Below are 18,359 nucleotides of genomic sequence, written 5' to 3'. Positions count from 1 at the left end.
AAAAGGTCTGACCTATAATACATTTTTTCAAAAGTTACTAGTTAGGAAAAAAGTAAGAAAAAAAAAAGGGCAAAAGAGTGGAACAGAAACTCTACCAAAGACAGTACTTAAGTATACAATAATCATATGTAAAAGGCGTTTCACATCTTTAGTCATCAGAAAAATTAAACTACAGGGAAATACTACTGCTGAGTTCCCACAATGGTTAGATGAAAAAGAACTGTGACCAAAAGTACAGTTCACTATTGATGTGAATACACACTGGTACAAGAATTTTGAAAAACCAGTAATTAACCTATCAAAATCAAGTATCTGTGCACCTTTTTATCCTGATATTCAAATGATAGGTAGACTTCAACACAAACACATATGCACATCAAGCACATTAACAAAAATATTCAGAGCCCCTACTGTAACACCACCAAAGTAAAAACAACTAAAATGTCCACTTATAGTAATTAGGACAGTTATGATACATATGTACAATGGAATACTACCCAACAGTAAGAAAAATGAACACTGCTATTACAAGATGGATGCCACAAACATAATACTGAAAGGAAAGACATAACAAAACATGTACCATTAAATGTGAGTTCAAAAAATGTAAACCTTTTGTCTGAATTCAGTATAATAGTTGCCTGGGTGTTGATGTGTTAGGGCTGGAGAAATGGCATGATGAGTAAGAGCATTCACTGCTCTTCACGGACTTGGCTTCAATCCCAGAACCCACATGCGGCTCACAGTTGTGTGCAACTGCAGTTCCAGGGATCCGACGCACTCTTCTGACATCCCCGGGTTCTTTCACACACATGATACACATACACACACTCTGGCACACACACATACACTTAAGATAATATATAACTGTATTCATTTACATGTTAGAGTCCAGGGAGATTGGCAGAGTAGTGATAAAGAATGGTTTGAGAAAGACCTCTAGCTCCTTTCAGCTCTGAACTCAATGAGTCTGTTCACTTCCTGAGTATTCACCTCTAATGATACACTTGTCTGTGTACACATTATCCTTCAATAAGATTTATGGGAAGAGGGATCAGTTCCTGGAGGGAAACAGGTTAAGAGACACAGCTTTTAAAACTACATGTGCTGTACACCTGCAATTCCAGCAATTAGGAGGTAGAGGCTGGAGGATCAGGAACTCAACTCCAACCTCAGCTATGTAAGAGACTAGACCACCCTGGGCTTCACCAACTCCTATTTCTAAAACAAACAAATCAACACCAGAACAGCTCTCACTGGGAGAACAAGAGATTAGAAAGAACTGATCTAAGTAAGTCTGCTCACTTTTTTCTAACATGTTAGTCTTCAGACTCCAGTTTCATTAAACCAGTGCTTAAGGGTAAGTCCAAAGCTAGTCCCACTCTGAAGACAGCCTCAGTCACCTAGGCTTTTTTGTCTGATTTGATCTCTTTGATTTTTCCTAAGCTTTCAATAAAAGAAAATGAAGTAAAATAAAGAAAGAAGAATACAGCCAGGTGTGGTGGCACACACCTTTAATCCCAGCACTCTCGAGGCAGAGGCAAGCAGATCTCTGTGAGTTCGAGGCTAGCCTGATCTACAAAGCAAGTTAAAGGACAGCCAAGGGTATGCAGAGAAAGAAAAAAAATAAAGGAATTCAATGTGAGGAAATTATAAATGAGAAGTTCATTATGTATTTTTGCTCCACACTAAACAAGTAAGAGGATTTGATAAAGGAATGTGGATTTTGCAGAGATTCTAAGAATCAAAAGCAGTCCTTGTAGATGACAAGGTTGAGTCAACAGAGTAAAAGACCTGGGGTCAGAGTCACAGCTAGCAACAGAAAAGCAGCATTTGCCTAGAACTGCCTATATGGTTTACCTGAAGAAGACTAAAAGACAATGGCAACCAAGCTCAGTGGCTCCTGAGATTCACACACTGGACCTGTTAACAAATCCAGCTCCTCATTTTATTTAATAACTAAAGCAAAGTTTTCATTTTATAAATATTACATAAAATGAAAACGTTTTTTCATTACATTTTATTTACTTACTGGGGGAGGCACATGTGGAGATCAGAGAAAAATCTACAGAAGTTGGTTCTCTCCTTCTGCCCAGTGCGTCCCAGGGAGCAAGCTCAGGCAGTCAGACTTGGCAGTAAGTACCTTTACTCACTGGGCCATCCTTCCAGCCACCGTGAGATGAAAGTCTTATCATTTACTGTAATTCCTACATTCATTTTTAAAGTTAACTTAAAAACATCACCATTAATACATGAATGTGTTTATCGCATTAAGAATTATTGAAAGACACTTGCAAAGTATGACAGCAAGAACATTTATGATACTGTGCCAACAACTTGAAGTCTAAGAAATATAGTATAAAACTTGCCATCTAGCACAGTAAGTGACAGTAGGTCACTTACACACATTAATGACAAGAAAAATGACCTAGGCAGCAGGACTTCCTCCTCTTGCTTCTGCCACTCTCACTCCCCAATATTTACCCACTGTTCAAAGTCCCTCGGCGTTGGAGTATTCATTGGGAATTATTGTATGTCTCTTCATTGCTAAAAATACACTAAAGTCTATCAATATTTAACTATTTTAAAGTGTAAATAAAAGCATGCTACAGTATAACTTACTACTCAATGATAGACTACATGCCAGTCCTGACTCAGCCCTGAACCCAGTAGCTCTCAGACAAGTTACTATCTGGAATTCTACAAAACGAGATGGCTAGTAATGAATGCTCTACTGCTTCCTTTCCATTCTAAAAATATGTAAATTCTAGTTCTCAAATATGCTGTTGAGGGAATAGCCCTCATACATACATTAAAACGTAAATACTGCCCTATTTTCCAGGCTACTGAATGCTGCAGAATACACACCAAGCACACTATTGGGAACATCAACTGAAAGAAAACACTCCAGCAAAGGGAAGGCCCAGGATAAGGAGGAGATTTTGTTCTATGCCTAGTAGTGCTAACAACTTCAGAATAGTCTATTAGCTAATCTTGCAGTAGAGAAACATCTCCCGGAGACTTCCTCCATCCTCCCCATAAACTAGAATGTTACATCAGTTACTACCACCCCCCGGGGGAAAAAAACAAACAAACCAACAACTATAGTCAGATGGCTCAGCAGTTAAGAGCATGGATTGCTCTTCCAGAGGAATTTCCAACACCCATATGGCAGCTCAAAACTGTTTGTAACTCTAGTTCCTGAGGATCCCTCACACAGACATACATGTAGGCAAAACACCAATGCACATAAAATAAAAATAAATACATTTTTAAAAATTAAAAAAACCAACTATAGTCAACCGGCTCTAGTCTGAACTTCCCTTCACCTTTGGTTCAGTGACAAAAGGCACTGGCTTTTAGACAGGCCACACTTAGAATTCTGCCCTCACTCCAGCTACATGACTGCACATGCGCAGTTCAGGAGTTAAGCAAAGGGTGTCTTGCATCTTACGTCATTAGTGCGCGTGGTATGGTCACGCAATCAGCATATGCATGGTGTAGCTCCATAAGCCCACTTCACCAGGAGCCCTTAAACAGACCCCATCCTCTCTCTGCTCTGCTCTCTCCCCCCACCTCACTATCATTCCCTCTGCTCTCCGCACATGCTCCCCACCCCCTTCCTCCTAATAAAGCTCTCCACTACTAAGCAACCAGGTTCTGTCATGACCATGACCTTTCCGCCGGTAACCAGCGCCGCCACCAGCACCATTTTTCATTCATTTCACACACATCAACTTAAAAAGCCTCAAACTCCTGAGGCTTTGTCTCCCAGTCGGTAGACTGTTTATGAAGGATTAGGAAGTATGACCTTGTTGGAGAAGGTGTGTCACTGGGGGACGGGCTTTGAGGTTTTAATAGCTCAAGCCAGGCCCTGTGTCTGTCTCCTGCCTGCCACCATAGTCCTCACCATGTGTTTTATATGTTGCCTTGGTGATGGTGTCTCTTCACAACAACAGGAAGTAAGGCAAATACGCACTAATGTTCTCACGTAATTACACACTAAGTAGTGATTGCTTCGTATCACAATAGATTTTATACCAGGCAGCATGTATTTTAGCACCTACTAACTTGATGGACCCAGTGCTAAGCACTTATAGAGCATTATTACAAAGACGATAGTTGTAGGTAATTTACAGGTTTAAAAGAAACTATTTTTTTTTTTTTTTTTTTTTGGTTTTTCGAGGCAGGGTTTCTCTGTGTAGCTTTGCGCCTTTCCTGGAACTCGCTTTGGAGACCAGGCTGGCCTCGAACTCACAGAGATCCGCCTGCCTCTGCCTCCCGAGTGCTGGGATTAAAGGCGTGCGCCACCACCGCCCGGCTTAAAAGAAACTATTTTAAGAACTGGAAAATACCTAGTTAAATTAATTTTACTTGGTCCAAGTGAAATCCTTGTCCAAAGAAAAAGGGGGATATGAGGGGGGGAGGGTAGACCCAGAATCTTAAGTATTTCATTAAGTGATTTTTAAGTAGAATAAAAAAGCAGAAATTGAAATTTAAAGTTAAAAATTCACATCAAGAAGTTACTCCCAAACAGTTTCACTGTAGTCTTACCTTTTTACCTAAAACCTACAGTAAAATTAAGAGGAAAAACACAAGTCTACCTAAAATGTACAATTAAAAGCTATTAAAAAAAAAATCCCAAAAAAAACAAAAACTAAAAACCTCTTACCTGAGCATGAAAATTGGACATAGTCGTTGTCTCTATATCTTTCTTTCCCAATATCTCCATTTTCACTGGTGAATTGGGAAAATTATATGAAAAGTAGTCTAAAAAGTCAGGTAAATAAGTAGCTGCCCCATGAACAATACCCATTACATAGAAAGCTGCAGAACTTTCATTTTCACTGAACACTAAACCCACAAATTCTTCTGCAAATCTCTGCATCTCCACAGGAGACAGGCGGGAGAGTTCATCACTGTAGGCATGGATGACGGCCGCACCTCCATTAGGCTGGTGTTCAATATGAAGGAGCTGCTTGAACTCCAAAGTGTCCAACCTTTTAAGGTTCTTCTGAACTCGTGGTTCCTTTAAGGAGACAAATGGAAATTCACTGTTATCAGGAATTTTGGAGTCACGGTTCTCGGTATCCAAATGTTTTCCGATGTGGTCCTTTATGTTATCATTTAAGATGCCTCTGGCTTCTTGATCTTCAGCATCAGACAGCAGTCCTGAACACATGGTCTGAATAGATCTGCTATACATTTTTGGACGCTTTCGTTTTTCATTCTCTTTGTGTTTCTTTTTCTTTTTCTTCTTTACTTTTTTAATTTGTAAGTCTTCTACACTTGTTTTTGGTTTCTCCTTCCCACCTGTTGGGAAAAATTTTTTTTGAAACTCCATATTTTTAATTACTTAAAAAAAAAACATGCTTTTAGGAATTGTTTTGTAATAAATAACTTTACTTCTGACAATTCTGAAAAATCACTGAGAATTTGCTTTCTATTCAAATTTTCTTTTGTCTTTCCTTCTCTCTCATCCACTCTCTGCCTCTACATACACACAGAGACACCAGGCTCGAGACTGTCAGTGACACACAGCAGGTGCTGAGTGCTCACCAAGTCATGAGGGAGTCCCAGTTTCAGAAATGTAAAAAGCATAAGCTCAGAAATAAATGTGAGCAATACCCTTCAGATAGTTCTCATGGATATATTATAAAGTTTATTTTATCTGAAGTTTTAAAAAATCAAATCCAGCCAACCAGCAGTGGTACATGCCTTTAATTTCAATACTCAGGAGGCAGAGGCAAGCAGATCTCTGTGAGTTCAAGGCTCCCCTGTCTACAAAGAGAGTTCCAGGATAGCCAGAGCTGTTACACAGAGAAACTTTGTCTCAAAAAAAAAAAAAAAAGAAGAACAAAAAGAAAGAAAAAAGAAAAAATCATATCCAGAGGCCAAGGAGACTCCTAAATCACAAAGTCAGAAGCATTCGCATAGTATGACACCAGTGTCAGAGCAAAGCACAGCACAGCAGTCCCTCAGCTTCTCCTTTCCTCCTCGGTGAGCTACAAAGTTCTAGTCAAGACCCAGCAGGTACCCTACAGGAGATGACAAATCAGAATCCTCTCTCATACACTGTGTTCCAGTGATGCCCAGGTGCTAGGTAAAGGAAAAACAAAAGAGAAGGACATGAGAGGAGAAGGACAATGTAACTTAGACACTCAAGAATTTCTGTCAAGGAAGGTAGCAGATTCTGGGTCATAATCCCCGAAATTCCAGGAATAAAAGACTAACCTAACGCACACAGGCTGCTTAATTAGAAAACTTATTATGTACACAAAAGCACACATATCATTTACATACACACAATAAATATTTTTCTATTTTTCTTATATAGAAATAAGCAGACTATGAAAATGCATATGTGTTACAAAAGTTTCCCAAGATAATATAAAAAGGACAACAAAGTAACAATTCAGAAAAGAAGACAGTGTTCCCGCTCCTTTCTTTCTGTTTTTGTTTGGAAGAGGGATTGTTTTGTTGAGTAAATCTGTGTACCACACCCATGCCTGGTGCCTTTGGAGACCAGAAAGGGAGGTGAGATCCCCTAGAAACAGAGAGAGGTGTGAGCCTCCACATGCAGTGCTGGGCATAAACCCAGGTCCTCTGGAAGAGCTGCCAGTACTCTTGACCATGATTCATCTTTCTAGACCCCTTTTTGAGGAGTTCTGTTGTTCTGACTGTTAAGGCAAGATGGCATTGAACTCATGATGACCCTCTGACTCGGCCTGCAGGGACTACAGTGCTGAGGCTACAGGCCTGAGTCATCACACTCCGCTTCGATGCTCTGCTCTTATGACAGGCCATAAAGAAAATTATCCCAACCTGCCTATGTGGGGGGGAGTACGTATGCATTTTTTGAGATGAGTCTCAAACATGGTACACAGCTGAGGATAACCCTGAACTTGATCCTTCTTCCGCCTTTCCCACATCCTGAGATTATAGGCATGCCCTCCACACCCAGTATTATGCAGTGCTGAGGACAATATCCAGGGCTTCAGCATCGTAGGGTGTACTTCATCAACTGAGCCACATCCCCAACTCTTGAAATGCTTCTTTTACATGAAATTTTCCATGTTCACATGTCTCTCATTTCTTTAGTTTTTATGACTGAGATGTTCTACCTATTTTCAAAACTAAATCTCTCAGGCTAGTTCCCAAAGATTTGAATCTCCAAAAGAACCACCTCCACCTAGTGTTTTTCCTTCATTCAACATTCTTTTACTTTTTAGTGTGTGTGTGTACACAAGTCGCTACGTGCATAGCACAACATGTGTGCTGCAATCAGGACAACCTTCAGGAGTCGGTTCTTTCCATGTAGGTTCCAGAGATCAAGGGGTCAAATTTCAGTCATCTAAGTCAGTGATTCTCAACCTGTGGGTCGACCCATAAGATATCCTGCATATTAGATATTTTCTATTCATAGCAGTAGCAAAACTACAATTATGAAGTAGCAGTGAAATAATTTTATGGTCGGGGGTCACCACAACATAAGGAACTGTATCAAATGATCGAAGCATTAGGAAGCCTGAGAAAACAAATTCTGTCTAGGTATGTACTTCCAAAACATCTGATCAGGTGAACATCTTAAAAACAAAAACTAGGGACTAAGCATGTTACTCAGGTGGTACAATACTTGTCTAGAACGTAAGAAGCGTAAGAATCACCTGAGTCCATTTCCAGCACTACATAAACTAGGTATGGCAGCATACAACTGCAGACCTGACCTCAGAGGTATGGCTACATATTAAGTTCTAGATTAACTTGGGATACATGAGACACTGTCTCAAAAATTAATAAATTACTCAAAAAAAGACAAAAAATAAAGAGTAAAACAGTAGAGTAACCAAATGAAAGAGCAAAGGAGTCTTAAGCAAAATCCAATAAAATAAGAAAAAAGTCTATCAATAAGATTAAAAATATAATTTAAAGGGTATATAGGTTGCTTGTTTGTGTTTTGGTTTTTTGAGACGGGTTTCTCTGTATAGCCTTGGTGTGGGAGCCGGTTCTCAGGTTCCTCGTGGCTTTACCCAGCAGGTCCACATAGAGGATGATTAGGACCACGGGCCTGAGTGCAGGTGTCTGAGATGGTCTGCACTTGGCTGTGCTGGGAAAGGAGGTCTTTTGCTCCACCCCTTGGCGTCTCTATAAAAACCCTGGGGCAGAGACAGTCGGGGCCCGTTGGAATAGGTTCCAGGCCCTCTCGAGGCTATCCTTTATTTTCTATCTGTTTATCTCCGCGATATTCTCCGCAATAAATCCTTCTATCTAATATTTCCTGCTGCTCGCACTCAAGAAAACTCTGGGGAACTGTGGGGGTGGTTGGGTAAACGCCCCACACCTTGGCTGTCCTGGAACTCAGGGATCCACCTACCTCTGCCTCCTGAGTGTGTGAATTAAAGGCTGTGTCATCACCGCTCAGTTTGGGCATAGGTGTCAATAGCAATCTCAAAGCCCTTAGTGGAAAATGCATGTAAATTACACAAATTAAACCACTTTGAAATAAACAAAACCTCACTGCAATGAAAATGTTTAAAATCTAATTAAATTCACACTTAACATATTTTTGTATTAAAATAAACAGCTGGGCCATGGTGGCGCACGCCTTTAATCCCAGCACTCGGGAGGCAGAGCCAGGCCTCTGTGAGTTCGAGACCAGCCTGGTCTATAGAGCGAGATCCAGGACAGGCACCAAAACTACACAGAGAAACTCTGTCTTGAAAAACAAACAAACGAATAAATAAATAAATAACCTGTAACCAACTACATTACTTTGAAATAAAATAGACAACATTTAGTCTATTCCCTAGTGTTCAGGAAGAACCAAAAAAAAATATTACAAAGGTCAGCAACTTAAAATGCAAACTAACAAGTCAATAGGAGACTCTCATGATGGACATCAAGGAGCTAAATTATCCTGGCAAATTGCTTTGTAATTAACTATTACAGTGTGCAGAGGAGCTGATATGCCTAAGACTGCTTGTTAGGCTGGCCCTTGCCTGGGGTTTGGAAACTTGAATTCTGAAGAGTTCCGACAGAAAACAGATAATATGATGTATGCTGAGGACTTGTTTTCTATATGCTGAGTGTTGGTTTTCCTTCTGGAAGTCTAAAATTTTGGTCCACAGTAGGCAGATGGTGTCAATGTACCTACTCCCAATAAACCCTGAGTCACTAATGAGCTTTCCTGGTCCAGGACACTCTAGGCATGCTGTCACAACTTACTGAATTAAGCATGATCCGACATAACTCCACTTAGAGAAGAGTCTGAGAAACTTATGCTTCATTTCCCACAGATATTACCCCATGCACATTTCCTTCTATGCCTGTTTTCCTTTTATACCTTCATAATAATAAATCATATCACAGGACCAACGATTATGCTGGGCCCTGTGAATCTTCCCACTTCTTTCTTCACAGAACCTGAATGTAGGCTTGGAAATCCCCCAAGAACAGAGATAAAATGTATTCTTTACATTAAACCAAACTAAGGAACTAGCTTGTATTGGAAAGGTTTTAAGAACATTATATAATCTCTCTGTTTCTACATATACAATTCTTTGGTGCCTATATAGAAAATTTTTAAGTACCTTAAGGAGTTATCATTTTGATTATCAATACTCTTGTCTTACAGTAAAAATACTGAAAGTTCACATTACTCTAAACCTGTAACTCTAACAAAACCCAATGATTCTGATATAATAAAAGCCCCTGAGATAAACTTAGAACAGAAAACAGAACTGCTGTCTAAGGAACGTGGACAACTCTCAAATTATGTATGACTCAAAGTAAAAGGATGCTGGCGTACAGAAGAGACAAGGACACACAGACTGGGGTGGGAGCGGACTCTGCACATGGGGGTGGGAGGTGGGGGTGAGAGAGGACTCCGCATACACAGACAAGGACACACATGGGGGGAGGGAACCACACGACACTCCGAATACACAGACAAGGACAAGGACATGGGGACAGACACACACACACACACACACACACACACACACACACACACACACACACACGGCAGTGATGGGAAGGACTCCACATACACAGACAAGAACACACCCACGGGGTGGGGGGACTCCATATATGAAGACCTGGGGGTTGAAGCGGAGGTGCCAAACCGAAAGCAAAGGAAACAGGAACAGAAAAACGCAGATACATATTCAACAAGGGATAACAGACACCCACAGACAAGAGAAGAACTCATAGAAACAAGCACAGCGATAGCAGTACAGCAGAGAGGTAGTGTCCACGTGACCCTAGTGACTCGGCCTTAACAGGCAAAGGGCCAAGAGCTTGGGCCAGCAAGGGCTATACAGCAACCTCCAGGATAGCCTGAGAAGGCCTGCCTAAAAGAAAAGGAAAGGAGGTGGGAGGGAGAGGAGGAGAGTCGGGAGAAGGAGAGGGGGAGGGAGGGGAACAGAAGCATATGTTTTGGGAGGCGATTATAAAAACTTGCTTTAAAAATAAATAGATCGCTGGGCGGTGGTGGCGCACGCCTTTGAGCCCAGCCTACGGACAGAGGCAAGCCAATCTCTGTGAATTCAAGGCCAGCCTGGTCTACAGAGCTCTAGGACAGCCAGGACCACACAGAGAAGCCCTGTTTCGAAAAACCAAAAAATAAATAAATAAGTGTTCACTGATAATAATTTCTACCTGTAACCTCCGTATATCTTTTAAGCTAACAAAGTAAAAAATAAATTTTACCCAGGAAAACTGGATGGTTTTTCATATCTGATATAGTAGTAATACATTCAACTCTATTACCATGCACAGAATACAGAAGCAATAACAGCTTACTGATTTCAAATCTGTGGTCCCTGAGAAGCAATTTCGATTTTTAGGTCTGCATGGGTTTACAGGGTGGTGAAAGCACGGGTGGGGGCCAGAGGTGTCACCCTTAGGAACACCATCGGCCTCCTTTAAAGAAAGGTCTCTTATGAACAAGGAGTTCACAAACTAGGCTCAACTAGCCAGAAAGTGCCAGGATTCCTCCTGTCTTCATTTTCCCAGCAACGGAACAAGAGGGCATCACGATGCCGATTAACTTTCACATGGGGTCTGGAAATCAAACTCAGATCCTCATGCTAAAGGAAAAAACACTTCACAACAGATCTATATCCTGGCTCAACAACTGTTGGGGAATATTTGTTTACACTGTAAAGATGTGTCTTTACCAAGGTGCCTTCTGATTGGTTTAATAAAAAGCTGAATGGCCAATAACTATGCAGGAGAGGATAGATAGGAGAGACTTTTAGGGAAAGAGAGGAAGAGGAATGAATCTAGGTGCACGATTTTACCAGTAGACTTGGAACAAGTCTGATGTACAGTACTAAGAGGTAACCGAGCCACGTAGATTTAAAAAATATGGGCTAATTAAGTTATAAGAGCTAGTTGAGAAAAAAAACCTAAGCTAAGGCCAAGCTTTCTAACTAATAAGTCTCTGTCATTATTTGCAGGCTAGCAGTCCAAAGACAGCCGAGAAGAAAGCCTGCTACAAACAACTTTGATTTTTAACACCACAATGCTTTCATTCTTCCTGCCATGATGTACCCTACTGTGAGCTCTGGTGTGCTGTCAGTGACCTAGGACACTGCTCTTAACTTATTAGACCTGCTCATGAGTAAAACATCTCACATAATGTAATGATAAAATTTTAAAATACTAAAATCAAAACATGTATTTTTTTCTTATTACTTAATTTTAATGAAGTATGTAAGATGGCTAGAACATATGCACATGTTCAAAAATAGTTGGTGGACTTTGGTAAAGAAGGATGAGACCCACTAAATAAGTTTATATAATGTATTTGTTCCTATGAACTAAGAGCAAGTAATTCCACTTTGTAAAACAATGACTTTCCTATTAAAATTTTTTCACATATATATAATTATGTATAATATACATGTACATATGTGTAGTCATAAAAACTTTATAGGGTTTTGTTTTGTTTTAGTAACTTACATTTTTTTCCTTTCTTTTTTTAATTAGAGTCTTGCTATGTAACCCAGGTTAACCTAGAACTCACTATCCTGTCCAAGCTGGCCTGGAACTTTTGATCCTCATGCTTCAGTCTCCTGAGCAGTAGGAGAGGATACAGTTATGATACACCATGCTCAGGTTCAACACACACACACACACACACACACACACACACACACACACACACACACACAATCTTACTTGTTCATTTGTTTGTTTATATGTGAGTGTTTTGCCTGCATGTATCTATGTGCACACATAGATACCTGGTGCCCAAGGAGGTCAGAAGAAGGCACTAGATGCCTTGAAACTAGAGTTACAGATGGCTGTAAGCCACCATGCTGGGACCTGACCTTGGGTCCTCTCAAAGGGCACAGTGCTGTTAACTACTCATCTCTCTAACCTCAGTTCAGTGAAAGTTTTAGGGAAAACACAAAGAAAATGAGATTCAGGGAGGACAGAGTTAGTAACTTCTACATTTTCAAATGTCTGTATGTTACAGCTTGTAACATTATAAAAGAAACCTATGAGGAGAGAATAAAAGATAGATGCGGAAAAGAACAACGTGGCACACTAAATACTAAGAGTATATTGCCTCTTACAAGCTGACCCCTTGTTCCACACCATCAACAACAGATGATTCTATTCCCTGACCACATCCACACAATGCTCAACAGATTAGTTTTGTTGGATAGTAAAAGCCAACACAAGGCACTTAAAAAGACAGGGTCACTTTTCCAAATGAACCGTGCTTTTACTAGTGTGATTACCTATATACTATATACTGAGGAGAAAGGACAATGTTGGTTTTGTTGCTTTTTTTTTTTTTTTTTTGGTTTTTCGAGACAGGGTTTCTCTGTGTAGTTTTGCGCCTTTCCTGGAACTCGATTTGGAGACCGGGCTGGCCTCGAACTCACAGAGATCCGCCTGCCTCTGCCTCCCGAGTGCTGGGATTAAAGGCGTGAGCCACCACCGCCCGGCTTTTTTTTTTTTTTTTGGTTTTGTTGCTTTTTAATCCCAAAATTATCCTTTCAAAGACGTTTCCAAGATTACTATCCACTTGTTGAATGACTGACACTCCAAACTTCTACTCACATAACCTTCACAGCAATATAAATTATTACCTACCTCCACTGTACAGTAATCATTTCCTTAAGATTTCCTAGTCATCCTAAAGGTTACAAATTAATTTCTAAACCTACTTCATTCTTTTTGTTTGTTTTCATCACTAGCTTCACCTTTACTCAGTTCAAAATGTCTCCTAAATTTTCCATCTACTTCAAAGTCAAGGTAAATATTGCATATTCCTAGAAAATTCTCAGTTCATTAAGATATTTTCATATATAAGGTTCTCTAGGGATTTAGTCACCAATGAAGAATATATGAGCTTAAAGTATTCTGAGGCCACAGATTGTTACTCTAATAGCATAAATGTGTATCACTGCACATTCAAATAAAGAACAGAACTGGCTAAACCAATAGGGTGCAGTTAAGTAAATATTTGGAGTATTAATCACTAGCTGCTTCACAGCATAACTGCAGTTATTCACGTCCTGCCTCTAAGGCTCACAGTCTAATTCCACAGCACAGTGGGAACCCGAGAGCAGGGATGGGCTTTGTTCCCTGGTACTGCATCTGTCATCCTAGCACCTGGGACATGGAGGCAAGCACATCACAAGTGCAAGTTCATTCCCGTATATCCAGTTTGAGGCCAACCTTGGACCCATGAGACCCTGTCTCAAAAATAGAACAACAGGGGGCTAAAGAAATGGCTCAGTGATTAAGAGCACTAGTTGCTCTTGCAGAGGACCTGAGTTCAGTTCCCAGCACCCACATGGTGGTTCACAGCCTCCTGTAACTCCAGTTTCAGGGGACCTGACACTTTGTTCTGGTCTCCATCAGCACCAGGCACAGACATAGAACAAATACACAAGTGCAGGCAAAACATTCATACATGTGATTCCTAAAAAAAATTTGAAAAAATAAATAGATAAAACTACAGCTAGGCACGGAGGTACACGCCTTTAACCCCAGTACTCCAAACACAGAGGAAGGAGGATCTATATGACTTTTAGGCCAGACTAGTCTATATAACGAGCTCCAGGCCAACCAAAGTTACATAATGAGACTCTGTCTCAAAAATAACATAAAATAAAACAACAAGAGTAACAAAACTACGGGGCAAAAGAAACAGAACAAAAGGATTGAGAACATTAACCAGGAAGTCATCACCTAATTGGGGATGTATTTCTTTTAAGGTGTAAAGAATATTACAGGAAGGAAAATTCTGGGGTTGGAGAGCTGGCTCAGTGGTTAAGAATATTTGTTAGTCTTCAAGAGGACCTAGGTTCAGTTCCCAGCACCCACACTGAGTGTTTCACCACCACCTGTAACTCCAGCTCCAGATCTGACACCCTCTTCTCTGATCCCTGAAGATACTGCATACACGTTACCACGTACCATAGTACACTCAGGCACACATACATTAAATAAACAAATCTCTGAATAAAACTTTCTGACCTGTTATTATATAAAGAAACAATATTTGCAAATATGAGAAAGAATAAAATGAAAATGAAGAGTCCACATTTATTCTAAGTAATATAAATTAGTTATTGTGTTTCATATCCGATATTACGGTGTTTTTTCTCCCTTGTTTATTGACACCCAAATTCAATCTGAAATTAATGGAAGTCAACGGGTTCTGATCAACAACTGTCAATCTAATGGAATAGCCAATGCCATCCCAACTGCCTCACAAGAGAACATCACTGATTCATACCTTACAATCTAGGTGAATTGGAGATTGTTCTTATCTCTAATGGAACATAAGTTCTCATTTTTTTATAGGATTTATTATGTTGCTGCCCAACACATTACCCCAAAATTCTTCTCCCCACCTTTTCTCATGTACAAACATTAACTGAACACAGTTTAACAGAGAAACAAGAAACAAAGAGGACATGTTGGGTTTGTTTGTTTGATTGGTTGGTTAAGACCAAAAAGAATAGTCTTGGCCCCAGGAGGTGGTGGCGCACGCCTTTAAACCCAGCACTTGGGAGGCAGAGGCAGGCAGATCTCTGTGAGTTTGAGTCCAGCCTGGTTTACAGAGTGAGTTCCAGGACAGTCAGGACTACACAGAGAAACCCTGTCTTAGAAAGAAAACAAAACAACTCTTAAGCAAGCACGAATCAGAATAAAACGGTACCCTCTGGTTTAGCTCAGGTGAAGAGTTCCTCTCAGCCCTGCTCTATGATGTAGTGATTATGTTCTAATATCTGTAAGAAGGGCGTTTGTCATCACCACTATCGTGCCAAAATTACTTTAGCCTTTTATTTCAAACTACACAAATATGGTTAAAAACTATTAATGCATACACCAAATTGTACAACTTATTTTTAAAACAGTAATCTCTTTAGTGAAGCTTAACCATGAAAGCTTTTATGACTCATTAAATATATACACCAAAGCATGTCACCATGCAGACGACAATCCCTAACACTAGATTTACTCTTCACTTTTACAGCATTCTTATTCTTAGCAAAAAATCTGCATCAAAAAACATTTCTTATTTTAATAGCTTGGCTAATAAGTATACTGAACATCATAAAATGTAGGAAAAGTTCAGTGAATATAAACTTACTTTTCAGCAAAATCTTTACATCTCCATTTTCTTTCTTGATCTCACTCATTACTTTATACTTCTTTTTTTCTTTTTCTTTGTCTTTCTCTTTAATTTTGTCTTTGATTTTATCTGAAAAGACAAAAAATACTTAAAACTGTTAAATTTTTTTTCTCTATGAACTTTAGTTCAATTTAGTATAATACATAAGAAAGCTGAGTGATTACACACACACCTTTGATTCCAGCACAGAGGAAGGCAGAGGTAGGAGGATCTCAGTGAGCTAGAGGCCAGCCTGGGCTACATATTAAGTCCAGGGTAGCCAAGGGCAACATAGTGACACCTGATCCCCCACAAAAGACAAAACAACAAAAGAACAAAAACAAAAAAACACAATACACATAAAAATCATGATGAATGGAAAAAAAATAAGCCTTTTTTTTTCCTTTCTCAATTTTAGGACAAATTTCTACATTTCTTTCACTGAGCATACAATACCGATCAAAATTTATCACTGTACATTTAATTTCAATGATTATTTCAATGATTATTCAATGATTTTTACTCATTTCATGTCAACCAAAATACGGGATTGATTCAAATTACATAAAACAACAGGCTATCTTTACTGGAGCAGGTAAATAGACTGGGAAGTATTGCTCTGAAACAGAGCACATTCGTGTCGTTAACAAACTGCCAAACCTGAGGGAATGTCGGTGGAGACCATCCTCACAGGATTATCACATGAATTAAATGAAGAAAATGACCACACAGAGCTACAATAAGACCAGATACTAGCTCCCTTACCCTTCCACAGTTTAGGAAGAACATGGCTAGCTAGTAAAACTGTGATACTAAATTATGGGGCATAAAAACTTACTGATCTATATCCTAAAATCTGAACAACTTTATGAAATGCATACTATCCTGCTGTGGAACAATCCTTTTCCACATTATGAATATGTATTATTCTTATTGGTTAATAAAAAGCTGACAGGTCAGTAGCTGGGCTGGAAGTTACATGGGAAAGCCAAACTGGGAATGCTGGGAAGGAGAAGGGCCGAGTCAGGAGTCGCCAGGCAGACACAGAGGAAGCAAGATGAGATTGCCGCACTGAGAAAAGGTACCAAGCCATGTGAGTAAGCATAGATAGGAATTATGGGTTAATTCAAATGTAAGAGCTAGTAATAAGCTTGAGCTACCGGCCAAGCATTTATAATTAATATAAGCCTCTATGTAGTAATTTGGGAAACAGCTGCCAGGTATGTGGGAGTTGCTGGAAGGACAGAAACTTCTGCCTTCATTATCTTATTAACTGTTTTTCAGTCAATTTCTTATGAATCTAGTCAAGGATAAATATATGCAGAATGAAAACAAAGCAATACAGCCCTTGCCTTCAAGAGCTTATTATTATTACAAAGCTATATTGAAAGCACATAATCTTGTAAAACAACACAGATTTTACAATGTTTGTGAATACTGCATAATCCCTTAAAAACTTCTCCTTACTTTCTTTTCCTAAGTGTTACCCTAATCCAAGCCATAATCACATAAATAGAATGCCAGTCTCAATCAGATATTACCAGCAGAAATATAATGCCATTTGCAAATCTGCATTTTCCAGCAGCCACATTAAAGCATAATAAGCAACAGGTGAAATTACTTTTAATAACCCAATATTTTACATGCACACCTCTCCCTGTGTGTGTGTGTGTGTGTGTGTGTGTGTGTGTGAGAGAGAGAGAGAGAGAGAGAGAGAGAGAGAGAGAGAGAGAGAGAGAGAGAGAGATTGGGTTGGGAGGTGAGGGGTGGGAGCAGGTGTATACCACAGCATGCATGTGGAGTTCTTCTGTCCTTTAACTTTTACATGAGTTCTGGATATTGAGCTCAGGACACCAAGCTTATGCAGCAAGTGCCTTTACCTGCTGAGCTAGCTCACTAGCACTGGGAAACTGATCTTAACTGCCTCCTTTAAATTTCATCTAATTCTCTAACTTGGTAGATAAAGTGAGGGTGCACACTCAGAAGACAGCAGGTCAAGATCTCATGCCCTTGGTCTTGGTTGTACAGTTTATATGCTATCATTTCTCCATCTCGTCACAGGGAAGGCATTATGAGGGAAAAGAGGACCTTGGCACTGTTGTTTCCTTTAACACACTGTTCCTCAAAAGACTGGTTCTTCACCAGTTTTCATGAGCAAGAATTCAGCCAGGTGGAGTGACTCACACCTTTAATCCCAGCATTAGAAAAGCAGAGGCAGGCAGATCTCTGAGTTCAAGGCCGCCTGGTCTACACAGTGAGTTCCAGGACAGCCAGAGCTAAATAGTGAGACCCTGTCTCAAAAGAAAAAAAACAAAAACAAAAAAACCAGTATAGTTTTATCCTCCATAGTCTAACCTAAAGTTTAGACTAACCTTTCTAACTTGTCTTCTCATTGTAATCCTTAGAATGACAGCAAGAATTCTTCTACTGTAAGAACAACACGCTGTTTGAAAAGTCAAACACAGCGTAAGGACAATTTGATTCAGAACGTGTTTCAAAGGTATCAAGGTATCGAGACAGTTACTGGCTGTAACTGTCTTGAAAAGATCAGAACAAAACTGGCATTCAGAAACAAACCACTGTACAGTAGCTGATGTTTGACAATGTAGTGAAAGTAATGGGAAAGGACATTTTCAACAGACAGCACCACAGCTGGCTAGTCAAGCTCAGAACAAAAGAGAATCTATTCAAACTCCCAGAAGACATCAAA

The 18,359-nt window shown here is 39.8% G+C and overlaps 1 protein-coding gene across 2 annotated transcripts in view; it reads right to left on the bottom strand.

Annotated features, from left to right (window-relative positions):
* Positions 1–18,359, bottom strand: part of Rsbn1l (round spermatid basic protein 1 like) — a 62,427-nt gene that overhangs the window by 20,674 nt on the left and 23,394 nt on the right. The window contains exons 2-3 of one of the 2 annotated variants that reach the window (XM_052722308.1): positions 15,629–15,739; positions 4,673–5,313 (exon numbers count right to left, since the gene is read on the bottom strand). In XM_052722308.1, the coding sequence (XP_052578268.1) occupies positions 4,673–5,313; positions 15,629–15,739 (752 nt within the window). The remainder of the gene's footprint in view (positions 1–4,672; positions 5,314–15,628; positions 15,740–18,359) is intronic. The other variant, XM_052722309.1, reaches the window with a different exon arrangement.

Source organism: Peromyscus californicus, unplaced genomic scaffold, assembly GCF_007827085.1.
Source record: "Peromyscus californicus insignis strain IS unplaced genomic scaffold, ASM782708v3 Scaffold_6__1_contigs__length_162567912, whole genome shotgun sequence".
NCBI lineage: Eukaryota > Metazoa > Chordata > Mammalia > Rodentia > Cricetidae > Peromyscus > Peromyscus californicus.
This window is presented reverse-complemented; position numbering and strand designations above follow the sequence as displayed.